A 19,291-nucleotide genomic window follows, 5' to 3' on the forward strand; every position below is an offset into this window, starting at 1 on the left:
ATTGTTCCTGGAGATTGTATAATGACAGTTCAGCCCAGGTCCTCTGTCATGTGCTGGGAGACTGAGAAAACTCTGGAAGGTGTGTTGGGGGGTCTCTGAGAGCTCCTGGGTAACTGAAGCAGCCCACTGAGATCTCCCCAAGTTGGAGGTAATAGTGGTTTCCCACAACACACAAAGCCAAGCAGCTCCTGTAATTCCTCCCAGGAGTTTACAAAGGATCCTTGCCACCTTCTAGCCCTTATATCTGGTCACGGTCAGTGTATTTCTTGAAATGGGCTCTCTATTGCCCAAACAAATACTTCGGTGCTTCCTTCTCTAAGACCAAGACACCAACCAGTGCCTGCAGCATGCATGCTAATGAGAGCCCACTCCTGCTGAGCACAGGCTGCACAGTCCAGGGCTTAGCAGCAACCCCACAATAATAGAGGCACCCCAAATCCAGTCGCAGGGGATTTGCGGACAGATTGGGAGCAGCAGGTGCTGAGTCCCTTGGAAAATCAGGCCCTGTTTATTTAGGGGCCGAACTTTAGATTTCCAGGTTTGAACATTTTAGTCTGTCTGTCCCTGCCTCCCATCCATCCAGGTTCTTTAACTGCACACACAGGAGCCAAATTTTCCTAAACCCCTCTACGATGCTAACCCAGGTCAGGCTGCCCAGGGCTGCGGAGCCGCTGTGTTATGAAAACAGGTGGCAGTGGCTCCCAGGGCAGCGGGCAAGAAAAGAGTTAGGGTTTCGTGATGTTAAGAAGTTATAACTCAAAAACCCTCCAGTTTTTTTAAGCATTTATGAAAAATCCCCTTGTCGACTGTACGCTCCCCAATGTCGGTGGGATGGGGGGACAGGAAGCAGGGCAGAGAGCAGAGACTCTCACCCCCTGGTTTCTTGCCCCGGTGTCTGACAGCATGACGGAGGGGCTGGGCCAGCTGACGGATGGTGTTTCTGGCCTGGATGACTTCACGCAGACCCACGAGTACCACATGTGGCCGGGCTACGACTACGTGGGATGGCGCAATGAGAGCACCGCCGGGGGCTACGTCGAAATCATGTTCGAATTTGACCGGATCAGAAACTTCACCACCATGAAGGTCTGTGGCTCCAGGGACCCCCTTTCCCGGTAACATCGGCAGCACCTCGGGCGCTTCTGTCTCAGAATGCGGGCCTGCCTGCAGAAGGTGCCTTCTGGAAAGTCACTAGGGCTCTGACTTTGTCATGTGCCTCGCAAAATGCCAACGCAGGGCCCTGGAGTCTAGATGCAGTCTGCCCTGCGTGCGGCGCATCGCGCCTCGGGGATAGTGTGCATGAGTGAGGCAAAGCTAAACCTTTTGGGGGCAGCTTCCGTGCATGGCCCCTCAGCCCTGGCCACCAGCTCCTGGTCCAGCTCCTCATGCTGCTCTGCTCAGCCCTGATCTGCTGCCCCACTTACTAGCCCTGCCCATGGGTGACCTAATGGGCCCTTGTTTCTAATTAGTGACTGAAATGAGACCAAAGACTCACTCCGTTGGGACCTCCTATGGCTGAATGCTAAGGGAAACGTCCTCCTGGGCCTCTTGGCAGGCTAGGGCTCTAGGTGAAGGTGCCACCCGAGGTAGTGTGATCTGTGTGACTGTCCCAGCGTCTTTGATTCCTATGGAGTTGTCCTGCGTGTCGAGCTCACCTGGGACTCTGGGACTCCCCACAGGTACACTGCAACAATATGTTTGCCAAGGGGGTGAAGATCTTCAAGGAGGTCCAGTGCTATTTCCGCTCTGATGCCAGCGAGTGGGAGCCAAACACCATCTCCTCTGTGCTGGTGCTGGATGACGTCAACCCCAGCGCGCGGTTCGTCACCGTGCCCTTCCTTCACCGCATGGCTAGTGCCATCAAATGCCAGTATTACTTTGCTGACACCTGGATGATGTTCAGCGAGATCACGTTCCAGTCAGGTACTACCAGAGGGGTGAGAGGATGGAGGGGGTTCAGTGTCCTTTCCAAAATGTTCATCATTCATAATGGTAACGTTGGATCTTCTTGATAGCCATATAAATGTCTAGTCCATTTTTGAATCTTGTGAAATTCTTGGCCCTGTGGATTTCCTGTGGCAGTGAGTTCCACTGTCTAATCACATGTTGTGTTGAAAAAGTATTTCCTCTTGTTGGTTTGGAATTTCTCACCTTGCAGTTCCATGGAACGTCCCCTTGTTCCTATGTTACCCGGCAGGGAGAATAGTAGTTCCTGATCAACCTGTGGAAAAAGGGTACTAGGGCTTTCCCGTGGTACCAATAGCTATAGCGTTCATCCGGTGGCGGAGCAGGGTTTTGAGGGGAGAGCAGAAGTCCTGAATATTTGTTAAAATAGTAGCACACCGTACAATGGGAACGTTCTCCTGCAAACTGCCCTTAGTGGTGGATTTGCGCTGGGAGGTTTTAGAATTCAGACTGGCCTGAGTTGTGGTAACCTGGGCTGGACAGAGCTAGGAACCTTTTGCAGGGCCAGGTAGACTGTGGGCTGTGACATGAATCTGGGACAGGCATGCGAGCATCACTGACTCATCCTCAATTCTGTTTCTCAGATGCAGCCATGTACAACAACTCCGGAGCACCTCCCGAATCGCCCGGAGCACCCACCACATACGGTAGGTGGGATACGCTGTGTGGACGCTCGATGGGCTCCTGGTTCCCATGAAGTCTGCAGAGGTGGCACAGCCCTGCGAGGAAGGATTGACCACTGGATAAAGTGCAGCCACTTTAGAATAAGGGCACCAGAATCACCTCCATAGAATCATAGAATCATAGCATATTAGAGTTGGAAGGGACCTCAGGAGGTATCTAGTCCAACCCCCTGCTCAAAGCAGGACTAACCTCAGCTATGTCATCCCAGCCAGGGCTTTGTCAAGCCTCAGCTTAAAAACCTCTAAAGATGGAGATTCCACCCCCTCTCTAGGTAACCCATTCCAGTGCTTCACCACCCTCCTAGTGAAAAACTTTTTCCTAATGTCCAACCTAGACCTCCCGCCCTGCAACTTGAGACCATTGCTCCTTGTTCTGTCAACTGCCACCACTGAGAACAGCCTAGCCCCATCCTCCCTGGAACCCCCTTTCAGGTAGTTAAAGGCTGCTATCAAATCCCCCCTCATTCTTCTCTTTTGCAGACTAAAAAAGCCCAGTTCCCTCAGCCTCTCCTCATAACTCCTGTGCTCCAGCCCCCTAATCATTTTTGTTGCCCTCCGCTGTACTCTCTCCAACTTGTACATACATCCTTTTTGTAGTGGGGGGCCCAAAACTGGACACAATATTCTAAATGCGGCCTCACCAATGCCGAATAGAGGGGAATAATCACTTCCTGCGTCCTGCTGGCAATGCCCCTCCTAATGCAGCCCAATATGCTATTAGCCTTCTTGGCAACCAGGGCACACTGCTCATATCCAGCTTTTTATCCACTGTTACCCCCAGGTCCTTTTCTGCAGAGCTGCTGCCTAGCTCGTCGCTCCCCAGTCTATAGCTGTGCATGGGATTCTTCCTTCCTAAGTGGAGGACTCTGCACTTTTCTTTGTTGAACCTCAGATTGCTTTTGGCCCAATCCTCCAGTTTGTTTAGGTCACTCTGTTATCCTATTCCTACCTTCCAGGGTATCTACCACTCCCCCCAGCTTAGTGTCATCCGCAAACTTGCTGAGGGTGCAATCTACCCCATCCTCCAGATCATTAATAAAGATGTTGAACAAAACCGGCCCCAGGACCGACCCCTGGGGAACTCCGCTTGTGACTGGTTGCCAGCTAGACATGGAGCCATTGATCACTATTCGTTGAGCCCTATGCCCTAGCCAGTTCTCTATCCATTTTATAGTCCATTCATCCAACCCATACTTCTTTAACTTGCTGATAAGAATATTGTGAGAGACAGTATCAAAAGCTTTGCTAAAGTCAAGGTATATCACATCCACCGCCTTCCCTACATCCACAGAGCCAGTCACCTCATCATAGAAAGCAATCAGGTTGGTCAGGCATGACTTTCCCTTGGTGAATCCGTGTTGACTGTTCCTGATCACCCTCCTCTCTTCCAAGTGCTTTAAAATGGATTCCTTAAGGACCTGCTCCATGATTTTTCCAGGGATTGAAGTGAGGCTGACCGGTCTGTAGTTCCCCTTCCTCTTTCCACCCTTTTTTGAAGATGGGCACTATATTTGCTTTTTTCCAGTCCTCAGGGACCTCCCCCTGTTGCCACGAGCTTTCAAAGATAATAGCCAATGGCTCTGAAATCACCTCAGCCAACTTCCTCAGCACCCTCGGGTGCATTGCATCCGGCCCCATGGACTTGTGTATGTCTAATCCTTCTAAATAGTCTTGGACCTGTTCCTTCAGCACTGCGGGATGTTCGCCTCCTTCCCATTCTGTGCCACCCTGTACAGTAGTCTGGGAGCTGATCTTGTCTGTGAAGACAGAGGCAAAAAAGGCATTGAGTACCTCAGCTTTCTCCACATCCTCTGTCACTAGGTCGCCTCCCTCATTCTCTAAGGGGCCCACACTTTCCCTAATCTTCCTCTTGTTGGCAACATGCCTGTAGAAACCCTTCTTGTTCCCCTTCATGTCCCTTGCTAGCTGCAACTCCAATTGCGCTTTGGCCTTCCTGATTTCATTCCTGCATGTTCGAGCAGTGTTTTTATAATCCTCCCTAGTCATCTGACCAAGCTTCAACTTCTTGTAAGCTTCTTTTTTGCGTTTAAGTTCGCCAAGGACATCTTTGTTAAGCCAAGCTGGATGCCTACCATATTTGCTGTTCTTTCTGCACATCGGGATGGTTTGCTCCTGTGCCCTGAATAAGGTTTCTTTAAAATACAGCCAGCTCTCTTGGGTTCCTTTCCCCCTCATATTAGCCTCCCAAGGAATCCTGCCCATCAGTTCCCTGAGGGAGTCAAAGTCCGCTTTTCTGAAGTCCATGGTCCGTATCCTGCTGTTCTCCTTTCTTCCTTTTGTCAGGATCCTGAACTCGACCATCTCATGGTCACTGCTGCCTAGGTTGCCATCTACTTCTACCTCTCCTACCAAATCTTCCCTGTTTGTGAGCAGCAGGTCAAGAGAAGCACGGCCCCTAGTTGGTTGCTCCAGCACTTGCACCAGGAAATTGTCTGTGACACCCTCCAAAAACTTCCTGGATTGTTTGTGCTCTGCTGTATTGCTCTTCCAACAGATGTCAGGGTGATTGAAGTCTCCCATGAGAATCAGGTCCTGTGAACTGGAAACTTTCCCTAGTTGAGTAAAGAAAGCCTCATCTACCTCATCCTCCTGGTCTGGTGGTCTGTAACAGACACCCACCACGACATCACGCTTATTGTTCTTGCTTCTAAGCTTAACCCAGAGACACTCAACTGACTTATCTCCACTTGCGCTTCAAACTCCTTTATCTATTTTCCCAGATATAAGCATAACAGTATAAGCATAACAGCTGCTGCCATAGCCAGAGATTATGCAGATACAACAAAGTGCTATTTTGTGGTGACGGGCATAGAAACACCTCTCATGATGATGTGGCTTATGAGAGTTTCTATCCATCTCTATAGATGTGTATAAGGTCATCCATTGCCATGGTATCTAAATGCCTTCTGTAGCCATGAGTCCCTAAGGGTTGTAAAGGTAATCTTCCAGGCCCAAACCAAGCGAGTCTTCCTGAGTCTGCAGGCTTCCTGAAACAAGAGCTTGGAGAGGTGTGAACTGCCCCAGTCACCTCAATGGCGTTTTAATTCAGGCTACGTCTTCACTAACAGCAGCAAATTTGCCACCGTCAGATCAATTTTTCTCTGGATCGACTGAGTGGTCAGTGAAGACCCGCTCAGTCGATCCAGAAATTGATGTATTAAGACCACGTTCTCAACTGGCGTAGCTCTGCGTCGATGGGAACACAGTTCCCATTAGTGCAGTGCAGTGAAGACGGTGCACAGAAGAAAAGCAGAGAAGTTGACGGGAGTTACGCAAGTTTTTTGCATAGCTTGCATAACTCTAGTTGATTGCTGCCGAATCTCGGAGATAAGTATAGACAAGCCCTCAGTGTTGTTTACTCTTTCATGGCTGATCATTTTATCAGACCCATCCAGCTAACATGCTTATTCCACAACCACAAATTGCTTAAACCTTCAGCTAGAGCAGATTGGAAATTTTCCAGGAGATCATTTTTCCACCAGAACTTTTGGATTTTGAGGAGATTTCGTTTAGAAAATGTTCAACATTTTAATTTCCAAATGACTTTTTATTTCAAATTTCTATCATGCATTATATTATTATTTATTTAAAATAGGAAATACCAATTACCAAACCAAAGCAATAACCATTTTATAATATAGTATAATCTAAATGACATGACATATTGTGAGACACACAAGGTGGGTGAGGGAATATCTTTTACTGGACCAACTTTTGAAAAGCCTACTGTTCTGTCTAAGCCCAGTAAGATCTAAGTTGGTCCAATAAAATATATTCTTCTGTGGGTGACGATCCCTATATGTATTCCAACCCGTGGGGGCACAGGCACCGGAGCTGGAAGGTTTACTTAGCAATGTCTGTTGACCCGCATGTGCGTTGTGCATCCCCTCGTGCTCACAGAACCCCTTCCCGTGTCTCTTGCCTGCGCTCGTTTTCTGTGACCGATGGGCACCAGTGTTGCCTGTACTGCCTCACCCAGGTTCACATCGCAGCTGCAGTTTGATTTGTATGTCCATCTCGCCCCGAATGTGGGAGGCTCGAGAACTTTGCCTGCAGAAGGTCTTAACGGAGGAAGTTGTGGATCTGGGACCGGTAGGATCACTAGTACAGAGATTGTCACCCTCGGTGAGCTCCCCTCCGAGCACCTCTCAGGCCCTGTGTCTGTTGGTACCTTAGGCGATGGATAAGCCCTGCCATGGGGAAAAAAACATGGACATGGGCATCAGAGCAGATCCCCAGCCCGGTCTGCTCATAAGTGCAGCATTTCCTCCCTGGGCCAGGTCACGAGAGAGGTCATGCACATTCCAACTGGGCCAGAGCCAAACTGCCCCATGCTGGGGGCAAGGCAAAGCACAAATGGGATCCGGCAGTATCGATGATGGCCCTGGTACCCATACCGGCACCCTCACCGGGCCGTGCACCGCCTGGGCCTCTGCACCCCTCACATCGACTGGCACGGCTGATGCTGCCTGGGCCCTTTGGCATGTCTGGAGCACTGCCTCCCCTCTCTGGTCGACAAGCCTTTGCTGCTGCTACCGGAGAAGCGTGTCTCATTGCTGCATCACAGCCCTCCAGTACCGACAGTCCCCTCCCCTCCACTGCCAGAACCATCTGTGGAGTCCGAGGGCCTCTGAGCACCGGGACCTCATTCTCTCCTGTACCTCCTTGGAGCCCAGACTCGCAACCCAGACTGCCAAGGTCCCCAGCTTACAGTCCTGCTGCAGTGGCCTGGTCCCCTTACCTGTACGGCCCACCAATGCCCAGGGACCCTTCAATTTGGCCATACTGGTCCCGCTGTATTCAACTGCTCTACGACAACGTCGCAGCAATTGCGTGCGCCAACCCTCCCTCTGCTCCAAGTCCATGCATCTTGGGAACTGGTGCATCAAGTGCCCAATGATGCTCCAAGCCACGTACCTCCTGGGCTCCCAAAATTCCCTAGCCGATGCTCTCAGCAGGGACTTGACCTCAGCCATGAGTGGGGATTGCACAGTGCCACTCTTCCACAAACGGGGCGTCCTGCGCCACTCGCAAGAGCTGCAAGTTGCCCCTTTCTTGTTCCAGGAGAGCCATAAGGAAGGACTTGCAAGGTGACATTCTTCTCCTCCCCTGGACACCTGACCTCTGCTGTGCCTTTTCCCCGCCATTCCCTCTTCCTGTGAGTGTTGCGCAAGATTTGCGGGGACCAAGCTGCCATAATGCTGATAGCCCCATTCTGGCCCTCTCAGTTTTGGTTCATGAACCTCCTCAGACTCTCCACCTGCACACTGCTCCGCCTCCGAATGTGCCCAGTTCCACTCACACAAGATCAGGGCAGAGTCCAGCATCCCAATCTGGGCCCTCTTCACCTCATGGCCTGGTTTTTGGGTGGGGCTCAGGGGTAGACAAAGCATGCTTCCACCCCAATGTGACACATCCTAACCCAAAGCTGGAGAGAATTCACCGGGACCTGCTATCGAGCTAAATGGAAACGATTTACCTCATGTGCTCGCCGCCATCACCACTCATGAGTCGGATAGCCATACCTAGCCTCCTCAATTACCTCCTTTGGCCCAAACTGTCGGACCTTGCCCTCAGCTCTATGTGCGCAGCGCTCGGTGCCTTTCTCCACCCCGTGGATGGCACCTGTGTGTATTACACACCCCACCACCGTCTGTTTCATGAAAGGTCTCCTCAGTACCTTTCTGCAAGGCCCACACCCCATGGGACCCTCACCTTGTTCTTTCTGCCCTTACGAAGCCACCCTTTGAGCCAATGGCAACATGCTCCCTCTCTCATCTCTCCATGGAAGTCATGTTCTTAGGGGCCATTTCCTTAGTTAGATGGGTCAGTGAACTTGGGGCCATGATGGCTGACCTCTCTCCCCCCCGCCTCTCCCCACAGTGTATTCCACAAGGATAACATGTTCCTTACGGCGCCACCCTGGGTTCCTCCAAAGGCAGTGTTGGAGTTTCTCCTCCGTCAGTCCATTCACCTCCCCGTCTCCTGTTCCAAACCACACGCCTCCCGTGCGCACAGGATCCCGCACTCCCTCGGCATCTGTTGTGCGCTGGCGTTCTACCTCCACAGGACCTTTCGCGCATCGAAGAAACTGTTTGTGGCCATTGCTGACCAGTCTGAGGGCCAGACTCTCTCCTCCCAGCGAATCGCCAAATGGGTCTCTGGGTGCATTTGCGAATGCTGCCCTCTATCCAGCGCACTGCCGCTGCCCGAGAGAGTTACAGCGCATTGCACGTGGGTGCAAGCAGCCACCTCAGCCAGCCTAGGGACGTCTTGTCGCAAGGCGCTCCACGCACACGTTCACATTTCACTACGCCATCGCTCCAGGGCTGGTTGAGGACACTGCCATGGGCCAGGCCGTGCTGCAGGCTGCACTTCCTCTCGCTTCCTTGCATCCACCTCCATGCTGACCTCTGCTCACTACTCACCCACGTTTGGAGTACACACCGGGACCGTCACTCGAAGACAAGGTGGTTACTTACCTGTAATTGGAGGTGTGTTCCTATCTGTAGTCCTACATCCGCCCTTCATCCCCTCTGCTGCAGACTAGACTACGCGGCAGTCAGGGTCACCGGAGAGGCATCGACCTGCGTGGCCTATTATACCTTTGGCTGCGAGCACAAGAGAGGCATGACGAAAGTGCAGGTTATCAGACACTGCTAAAAAAAAACAAAAAAAAAACAAAAAAAAACTTCTGGCTCTGGCACATGGCGAGCATCCGCACGCACATTTTGAATACAAATAGGGACCGCACGCCGCAAAGAACCACTAGGTACATGTAAGTAACCTCCTCTTAATGCACCCCTTCGTCTTTCTACTTTCCCGGGACCAACAGAGCTACAACAATGCTGCAAATAACACGCTATGACACAATAGTCAAAACATTTCCACTTTTCTATTAGTGTATCTATAATATGATAAAGTTTGTTTTTTGTTTTGGGGTTTTTTTTCCCAGGAATTTAGACTTTTTCTGATTCAGAATGATTTGATTTGATTTTTATTTTTGGCGGGTGTCAGCTTTTCCTGCAGAACAGAAGTTTTGGGTTTCAACCCATTCTGTTTCCAGCTCTTCTTCAGATGCCAGCTGTGCTGCAGTTATTATAGAATTCAGTGGCTCCAGTTGCTAGTCCTGGCTGGGCTGGGGAGGGATGGGACTTTCTCTTCTCCTGCGGGGTCCGCTTCTGGAGCTCGGTTAGACCCACCTCAGGGAACCTCCCTTGGCTGCAAGAATCTCCCTGTGTGGCTGGGGAGCGATGTGGACAGGAAGCGGGGCAGAGGTGCAGAGCTTTCTGAAGCCGGGGAGGTTCCTGGAGGTGGGTCTGACCCAGACCTGGGAGCAGCCCCTGCAGATGAAGAGAGAGAGTCCCGTTTCTGAGCCCCACCAGGACAGGCAGCTGAAGCCGGTGCCTGGTGGAAGCCCTGGCAGATTACACGGAGGAGGCCAGATTTCATGATCTGTTACATGTTTTTCACGGCTGTGAATTTGGCAGGGCCCTGCACCTTCTCAGTCAATATATGGGGCAGAGAGCTGGTTCCATGCAGTTGTGGCTCCTGCTGCACATGGGGGGAGGGGTTGGAGAACGGGCAGAGGATTGGCAGCAACCCCCAGCGTGCTGGCCACGCTGCGGGTATCTGCTCCGGCTGTGGACAGTATGTCAAACTGGGAGCCAGGGACGGAGTGGGTGCAAGGTGCTGTGGGTGGTACAGTTTTGCACTGCTCCTTGCTATGGACAGATGCCCAATTTAGCCTCCCTGTAGGGACAGTGAGCCCTCAAGTACTAGCCTGGTAGACTTGCCAGTGACTGAGATCTACTGGTCCGTGAGAACCCGAGTTAGATCCAGCCCCCGACGTGACGACAACTGCTCTCTCTGTCCTTCTGACAGATCCAACCCTCAAGGCGGATGACAGCAACACGCGCATCCTAATCGGCTGTCTGGTGGCCATCATCTTCATCCTAGTGGCCATCATTGTCATCATCCTGTGGAGGCAATTCTGGCAGAAAATGCTGGAGAAGGTAATCAGAGCCCAGAGGCTTCTTGAAAAGGGCTCTGCCAGCTCTAGGTTAATTCCCATGGCTGCACATGAGCCCACACAGCCCTGAGGCTAGTGTAGTGTGTTGAGGGGAGGCCGGGCCAGATGGTGTGCACCACATACATCCCCCTGAAGCTCACGGGCACGTGCATGGACCTGCTCGTGCAGACTGATTTCACCCCAGCCACTGCGGGTACGTCTACACTGGAGTAAACAACCCGCAACATGGCTTGTTGCTTGTGGGGCTGTAAAATTGTTGTGTGGACGTTCAGGCTCAGGCTGGAGCCTGGGCTCTGGGAGCCTCCCTCCTGCTGGGGCCCCCCTTGTCAGTTCAAGGGATACTTTCCTTGCAGCCCCCTCGGTTCAGAGGACTATTCCCCTTCCCCCCCATGGCTCATCAGCCCAGCCTGGTTTACAGGAAGGTTGTGTTCCAGCCCCAGTCTGCCACACAGGACATTTTGTCTACCTGCTTTGGTCCCCTGGGCCTGTTTGCCTGTCCAGAGACAGGACCATCCTTTGCCATGTCCCTGTACTTTCTCTGTCTGTGTCCCTGTCTCTCAGGCTTCTCGTCGGATGCTGGATGATGAAATGACCGTCAGCCTCTCCCTGCCTAGCGAATCCAGCATGTTCAACCACAACCGCTCCTCCTCATCCAGCGAGCAGGAGTCCAACTCCACCTATGACCGCATCTTCCCCCTGGGCCCAGACTACCAGGAGCCCTCGCGGTTGATCCGCAAACTGCCGGAGTTTGCCCTGGGAGATGAAGAGGCAGGTGAGAATTAACAAGCAAGTTCTGCAGCTAACACAGCCTTATTTGAGCAAATAAGTGAGCAGCACTTTCTCTGAGCACTCCTTTGCCTGGCCCTGATCCCACATCCGCAGGCGTCCAGACGGGTAGCAGTGGCATTTAGTCTGGCTCAAAGGACTTGCGGCGGAGTCATGTGTAGAGCTGGGCAGAACAGAAAACATGTTGCCCTGTGGAATTTTTTAGTGCTAATTCGAAAACTGAAAAATTTTGGCCGACAGCTTGTGGCTTGAAAATGCCTGCCGCAGCACCTCATGAGAGTTGTAGTTCAGGTGCTGCCTCCATAGGCCGGGCTTCTTGGTTGGACTACATCTACTGTTTAGACAGAAAAATTTCAGCCAGCACTGGTCAAGCATCCACTGGGAAATGGCGTGAGACCGTTACACATCATGTGGGAATCACATCACATGACAACCACCCCGATGGGGAGTGACTTTAGCCCACTACCAAGGTGAAGTAAATTTGAACCAGCAGCCTAGAGGCCCTAGGTCCCTATCCTGGTCCCAACCCCAGTCTCCCTGAGCCATGGGCTGAATATTTTATTTAATTACAAAATTTCAATTTGCCCTTGCTGTGTGCAGCGTGTTGGCTAGTGAAATAAGTCTCAGCACATAGTCACGGATTTGAGGGATCAGAAACTAAGACAGTTCACACTGCAAGTATTTCAGCTTAGTATGGAATTTGACATTTGTATTGTGTTGGCTGGTTACCTTTTTATCAAAGATCTGGAAAAGTGAGGTGGCAAAATGTACAGATGATAAAACTATTTAACAAAAAATACATAGCTCATATCTAGTGCTTTCCATCTAGAGAACTCAAAGCATTTTAGCAAGTAGTTCAGTGTCCTTCATTATCTCCATTTTACAGCTGGGGAAACCAAGGCATGGAGTGGGGAAGTGATTCTCCCGAGATCACCCAGCGGCAGAGCCAGGCATAGAGCCTGAGTTTCCTGAATCACAGGGCTCTATCTGCTAGCTCACGTTGCCTCTTTTCACATTAGTCAGGACTGGAGGAGGAACTTCTAACCAGGCTAGGGGACTGGGCAGCATGATGTCACCTGGAAATGTAATAGTGACAAATGCAAAATCAATCAGATAGGAAGGAACAATTGGAACTGCTCCAAGACATGGTTTTGGAGAACTCAGTGATGCCTTCTGAGCAGGGGGCAAAAGTTTGGTCTTCCCCTCTGTCCTGTTGCGTCACTCATGGCACCAATCATAACCAGGTTGGAAATTTGGAAGTTTCAGGGAGTTGAGAAAACTGTACAGGTCTCAGATCCCTCTAACCTCCACCAGAGCCTGGTCTGTCCTCCCCTAGCAGCTGGGAAAGCAGGTGACCCCGAGCATTGTGTGTGACTTGGACTCCAGGGAATAGGTGCTGAGCTGCAGAGGCATTCTCATGCTCTTCTCTTCCCAGGCTGCAGTGGAGTCACCAAACCAGCCCAGGCAAGTGGCCCTGACGGGGTCCCCCATTACGCGGAGGCTGACATTGTGAATCTGCAGGGGGTGACAGGCAGCAACACCTACTCTGTGCCTGCCATAACCATGGACCTGATCTCGGGCAAAGATGTGGCAGTGGAAGAGTTCCCTAGGAAACTGCTCACCTTCAAGGAGAAGCTTGGAGAAGGCCAGTTTGGGGAGGTGAGTGTCCTGTCATGGGCTCTCCAGACCCTGTCTGCTCCCGTGTGCAGCGTTCGGATGGAGCAGCAGAATTCTGCCAGAACACAGCCAATGATGATCGTGTTCTTCCAGCCGGGGGCTGAAGGAGATGAAGGGCTCTGTTGGCTGTCAGCCTGCAGCGGGACCGCTTTGGGGTGTGGTGGGTTTTCTTGCAAGCTAAGCTCGATGAGCTGGGGCGGTGTCTGGGGTGGGAGATCTCCAGGGCCCAGGTAGGTGCGGCAGGAAGGGATCTGGTGTTATTCAGAAGGAGATGCTGGTTTCTGCAAGTCGGTGCTGAACAAATGCCCCAGTATGGAGCTGCGTGTGTGGGATTGTTAGGGGCGAGCGCCTGCTGGATGAGGTGGTGACATTCTCAGAGGGCCCAGGACGGAGTCACTTTGCTATCCTCCAGCAAGAGGGAGACTTGCTGAAACCTCTAGCCTTTGAGCCCTCAAACAATCTATTCTGGGCAATGCCAGCCCTTACTTTGCCTAGCAGTGTAATAAAGGTGCCCCCCAGTCCCTGAGCCCCTCTGAAGCATTCCCGGGCAGTGCCCAGCCCCTTTTCCACCGAACACTCAGAGAAATACCAGGTCTGTGGCCCCCGGGGGAACAGTGCATGCACCAGCATGATGCAACTCAGGATACCAGTCGGTGGACAGGGGGAATGCGGTGGACATAATACACCTGGACTTAGCAAGGCTTTTGACGCTGTCCCACACGACATTTTGATAAATAAACTGGAGAAATGCAGGCTTGACAGAACTACCATTAAGTGGATACGCAATTAGTTAAACAACCGCAGACCAGGAGCAACTACTAATGGAATGATGTCGGATTGGAGGGAGATCTCAAATGGGGTACCACAGGGCTCTGTTCTGGGTCTGGTGTTTAATACTTTTATTAATGACCTGGATGTAGGAATAGGGACCATACTGATCAAGTTTGCAGATGACGCAAAGCTGGGGGGTGTTGCCAATACTTTGGAGGATAGAGCTAAAATTCAGAGGGATCTTGATAAATTGGAGAACTGTGCTATAGACAACAAAATTAAATTCAACAAAGACAAATGTAAAGTGATACACTTGGGGAAGAAAACCCAAAAGCACAAATGCAGAATGGGGGATAACTGGTTTGGCAGCAGCACTGCTGAGAAGGATCTGGGAGTTGTGGTGGATCACAACCTCAACACCAGTCAGCAATGTGATGCTGTTGCAAAAAAAGCAAATGCGATTATAGGTTGCATTAACAGAGGCATAGCATGCAAGTCACAGGAGGTGATAGTACTGCTCTACTCAGTGCTGAGTAGGACTCAGCTGGAGTACTGTGTCCAATTTTGGTCACTATGTATAGAAAGGATGAGAAGAAACTAGAAAGGATCCAGTGTTGAGCGACGCAGATGATCAAAGGGATGGAACTCAAGCCATATGAGCAAAGGCTGAAGGAACTGGGTATGTTCAGTTTGGAAAAGAGGAGATAGAGGGGTGGACATGATAGCCATCTTCAAATACTTGAAAGGCTGCTATAAAAAAGATGGAGAAGAGTTGTTCTCTGCAGGACAAGAGGCGATGGGTTAACACTACAGCATAGCAATTTAGATTAAATCTCAGGAAAAACTTCCTAACTGTAAGAACAGTCAGGCAATGGAACAGACTGCCTAGGGAGGTTGTGGAAACTCCTTTGCTGGAGGTTTCGAAAAGGAGACTGGATAGCCATCTGTCCTGGATGGTTTAGACACAACAAATCCTGCATCTTGACTGGGGGCTAGCTAGATGACCCTCGTGGTCCCTTCTAACATTCTGGTTCTATGATTGTAAGATCTATGAATCTATTACATTTTTGCTCATATAAAATATTGCATTTAATTCCACATTTTTGTACAATTATCTAATTAGGCAATTGCTATTGAGTATGAATATTCAATTTCAGATATAAAAGTGAGAACAGTGCTAAAGTTTCTTTGGGAGGGAAAAAAAACAAAACGATGAAGTGAAATCCTAAATAGGTTCCTTTTCCATCAAAGCACAATTTTCCAGCTTCATTTGCCAAAAGTTGTTTTTCTCCACAGCTTCTGCCAAAGCAAGATTTCTAGAGCAGGTCAAAAAAGTTTTGCTGGAACAGGTTTCTGTTGGAAAATGCAGTTTCGTCAAAATTGAAACATTCTGAGGGAATGTGTCAATTTTGATATTTTTTTAATGGAAAAAATTCAAAATGATTCAAACTCAAAACGAGGCATTTTGTTCAACTTCCTTGTTTCATTTCATTCCAACTTCCTTGTTCTGTTTCATTTTTTATATTATATTATCACAATGAAATGGTTCCATAAGATGGTTTTGATGTTTCAGAATATTTCAAAATTTTGACTATTTGTCCAGATTCAGGATGAAAACAAATTTTGAAGTGTTGGAATTCCCCAAGGGACAGAAGTTCTATTTTCCAATGAGCTCTCAAGATTTGTCTATGCTTCCGTCAATGTAGGCAGCGGGGATGTTGGGTGGGGCTTGCGCTGATCTGACACAGAGCAGCCTGTGTTTGCTGGAAGCTAGGAAACATCCCTTCAGACCCAGCCTGAGGTAGAGCAATTCCGGTGATGTGACTTGGAAGGCAGACTGGCATTCCTTTCATTTTATGCCTCAGGTAGCTATTCTAATAGTTATGACCATGTCTAATGGTGCTGTTGCTCCAAAGCATGTGTGGGACACGTTTAGGACAGGAATGACTCCCTCCTGCGGATTCCTGCTTACATGCCCCACAATGGGACTGGAGCCTAGTGATTTCACCCGCATTAGCTTCTGTGCATTGCCAGGCCTGAAGCCCCTGTCTGCACGGCCTCCCTTTGTAGTCTCTCTGCCTTGCACAGCCCTAGCGCAGGACATCTGTGGCAATGTCAGCACAGAGCCCAGGAGATGGATTTTATTTCAAACGTGTTTAATTAATTTTGTGACAGCTGGGACTAATGTACGAGGCACACCGTTCCACAGACACCGTTTTGCTTCAGCAGTACAAAGCCATGTAGCAGCGTGACAGAGCGAGTGACAGTCTGCCATCTGCAAGTCTATCGTCCCCGGGACGCCTGGTCAAAACTGGGGAAAATGTTCATTTTGTGCTCAGCAAGCACAGAGCTCACAACTCCTGCAGGCTCAGCCGGGCCCTTCCAGTCAAGCTGGGCTCTTCCTGTTCCAAACGATCACAGTGACAGAGGTTCCTCAGACTGAATTATGTCCGTGGGGAGAGCTGTACAGTCCTGTTGTTTTCAGGGAAGGTGACATGGCTGTGACTGATTGGATCTAAGTAAGCAGTCCTGGTGCGGTCTCTGGCTCGCTCCACCTTGGTTGTGTTGGCACCGACAGGAGCGAAAGGCAGTAAAGATTTATTTTGGTCATCAGATGGGACATAACGCTCCTGGGAGAAGATCTGTAGAGGAAGGGTCACACTGTCATTTCATAGCCAGTTTTCAGGAGAGGACTACGTTGTCATATGTGGTGGTGCCTTGCCTCAGGTCTGCCCCCTCCATGTCTTACTCCAGCCTGCAACTCGTGGATCACACAAGCTCCATGTCTGCATTCTGAGGATCAGGTAGCAGCAGTGGCTGATGTGGCTTTCTCCATCTTCTGGCCAGAAGGTTGTGTGGCCTTTCCTTGCAGACATAGCTCCTGTCATCCATGCTTTTGCTCAGGGCACTCTGCAAGGTCCTTTTTTTCCTGGGCATAGGGAGCATGGGGCTCCCAGGGGGTTGGGGCATTAGTTTATTTGTCTCGCAGTTTGGATTGGCTTCTGTATTTCTGACGTATGTCTGGTGCAAGAGTGCCATGTTTGGGAAGCTGCCCAAGGTGAGTGCATAGGCGCTTGCAGTGTCATAAAACAAAATCAATCAATGACTCTGTGCCAGGTATTTATTATTATTATTATTTATTATTATTAGGACCTAGAGCTGGCAAAGCAGCTATGGGAATGAGTAGAACTGAAAATAACAGCAAACAGAATTTTCGAGGGTCTGATTTGGTGTAAGCCTGAATTGCTCCAGTTTGACCTCTAAGGAAGTCTCGGAGAACAAGAGAACCAGATGGCGAAGGTAAACACTACCCATTGCCTCCCTACAGGTTCATCTCTGCGAAGTGGAGGGGATGGAAAAGTTCACGGACAAGGATTTTGTTTTGGACGTCAGCTCCACCCAACCCGTCCTGGTGGCCGTGAAAATGCTGCGAGCAGATGCTAACAAGAATGCCAGGTATGGGGGTCACATGATGTTCCTGTCCTCCGTATGTACCAGGAGCTTGAGCTTTGCTGGGAAAAACACCCACAGAGTGGAGGCTCTGGTAACAGGTGACTAAGTCCCATTTTCAAAAGCAACTCAAGTCTCCCATGTTCCTAGGCCCTTTTGCAATGTCACCCCTTACCTCGTTTAGCAAGGGACACACAGGGCAGCAAGGGCTCTGCTGTGAGTTTGCCCTTTGTTCAACCCGCTGGGCTTCTGCCAAGAGCCCAGCCGCCCTCGGGAGCCAGCTCCACTCTTAGCGCCAGACAGCACTGCCTGTTCAGGTTGGGCCAAGCTCCAAGCCGTTCATAGCCCCCCAGTCGTGGGGGAATGGGTCTGAGTGGCTCATGTCATCCTTGGGGGGCATCTCCGAGAGGCTTGCAGTGCCTCTTGTCACCTGATGGAGGTCTAATTTTGTTGCGCCAGGGACCTCATTTACTACGACAAGTCCTGTATTTTGCATTAAAAAATGGTGTTGGGTTGAAAGTATGCCGCAAAGAGGGACTATTCAACCTCACGGGGAAGAGAGGAACATTAAAAATGTTAACTTTTATTATTACTATCGACTAGTATGCGGTTGCCACCGCTGTCTTCTGCTTTGCCTGTATAAGGTCTACTGGAGATTCTCCTTTAGCTCAGGTGGTAGGAGACTGTGCATTGAGAGCAGGTGTTGCCATGAAATCCCAAGCAGTCATGGGCTGCAAAACAGGGAAAGCCAGGTAGTTCTAGACAGCCACAAGTGGGTGTTACAGGTAAAAATCATGCATATGTACCCTCCCCAGACCAAAACTCTGGGACACTGACGGAGGGGAAAACACTCACAAGAGTGTTGTAGTTAATAAAAAAAACCGAGAGACTTTATATTTAAAAAAAAAAAAAAAAGTTCAGGAAATTTGCAGTGAAGGTTAAACTGCAAAGGCCCCAAACATTTGGAAATGCCCAATTAAAGCACCCACATAACCTTAACTCTGCCCCTAGTGAGGCTAGCCACTTTTCTTCCCATCTTTGTCCCTCCTGTTCCTAGGCCTGGGCAGGCTTGCAGGGCCGGGCGCCTCCACTGTGCACTGGGTTGTTTTGAATCAGGAGGGCACCCAGGATACATAATCCACAGCAGCTGGAGGTGAGCTAGCTCAGGCTAGCTTCCCAAGGAGGTGGCTAGGATGGAGACTTGGCTCACGCTTGCATGGTCTCAGCAGCACAGGCAGTGCTGGAGCCAGCCTCCCTGCTATCTCTCAGCAGGCTACTTTGAGCCGAGCTAGCATGGTGTGTGTCTGCTTTGACCCTTCAACCCCCTGCGCCAGCTGAAGCAGCTCCTGTCCCCACAGGTTGAGCTGGGCTCAGCTCCCGCCTCCTGGGGGCACCAGGCCAAGCATGTGGGATAAGTGGGGGGCAGGCTAACTGCACAGCCCCTTCTCAACCCCAGGGGCTGCACCAGTCCCACTTTAGCCCTGCAAATGTTGGGCGGTATGCCGCAGACCAGGCTGGGCTTGTGGACCAGACGGGGCCCATGCAGTAACCTGTCCAGCTGCAGGCATGAAGGGGCTGTGGAGATAAAAGCACTCTCCTTTGTCCAATGGGCCGCCAAACCTTACAGAGCTTCCGTTGTGTTGCAAAGCAGCCGGTCGAAGGGGTGGGGTCAGGGGGCTAATGGCCAGGTCATCCTTCAGCCCGTGTGATCCTAGGGGAGCAGCCAGGGCTGAAAGGTTTCTCGGGTGCAAACCCCAGGGAGTGAGGCAGGAACAGAGTGTTAATTATCGAGACACTAATCTGAGCTGTGATGCCTTAGCTGAGGTTTCTGGAAGAGCAAGGTGCCTGTGTGCCATTTGTTACCACCTCTGGTCCAGGCCATGCGTACGTTCTGGGACTAGCCAAC

General features: G+C 50.6%; 1 protein-coding gene across 1 annotated transcript in view; it reads left to right on the forward strand.

Moving 5' to 3' along the window:
• DDR2 (discoidin domain receptor tyrosine kinase 2) overlaps positions 1 to 19,291 on the forward strand; it is an 80,299-nt gene that overhangs the window by 42,406 nt on the left and 18,602 nt on the right. The window contains exons 7-13 of the mRNA XM_067532512.1: positions 903 to 1,086; positions 1,680 to 1,923; positions 2,550 to 2,612; positions 10,554 to 10,684; positions 11,263 to 11,473; positions 12,923 to 13,146; positions 17,264 to 17,391. Of these exons, the coding sequence (XP_067388613.1) occupies positions 903 to 1,086; positions 1,680 to 1,923; positions 2,550 to 2,612; positions 10,554 to 10,684; positions 11,263 to 11,473; positions 12,923 to 13,146; positions 17,264 to 17,391 (1,185 nt within the window). The remainder of the gene's footprint in view (positions 1 to 902; positions 1,087 to 1,679; positions 1,924 to 2,549; positions 2,613 to 10,553; positions 10,685 to 11,262; positions 11,474 to 12,922; positions 13,147 to 17,263; positions 17,392 to 19,291) is intronic.

Source organism: Emydura macquarii, unplaced genomic scaffold (assembly GCF_026122565.2).
Source record: "Emydura macquarii macquarii isolate MOO-44397 ecotype Brisbane River unplaced genomic scaffold, CSIRO-AGI_Emac_v2 contig_3287, whole genome shotgun sequence".
NCBI lineage: Eukaryota > Metazoa > Chordata > Testudines > Chelidae > Emydura > Emydura macquarii.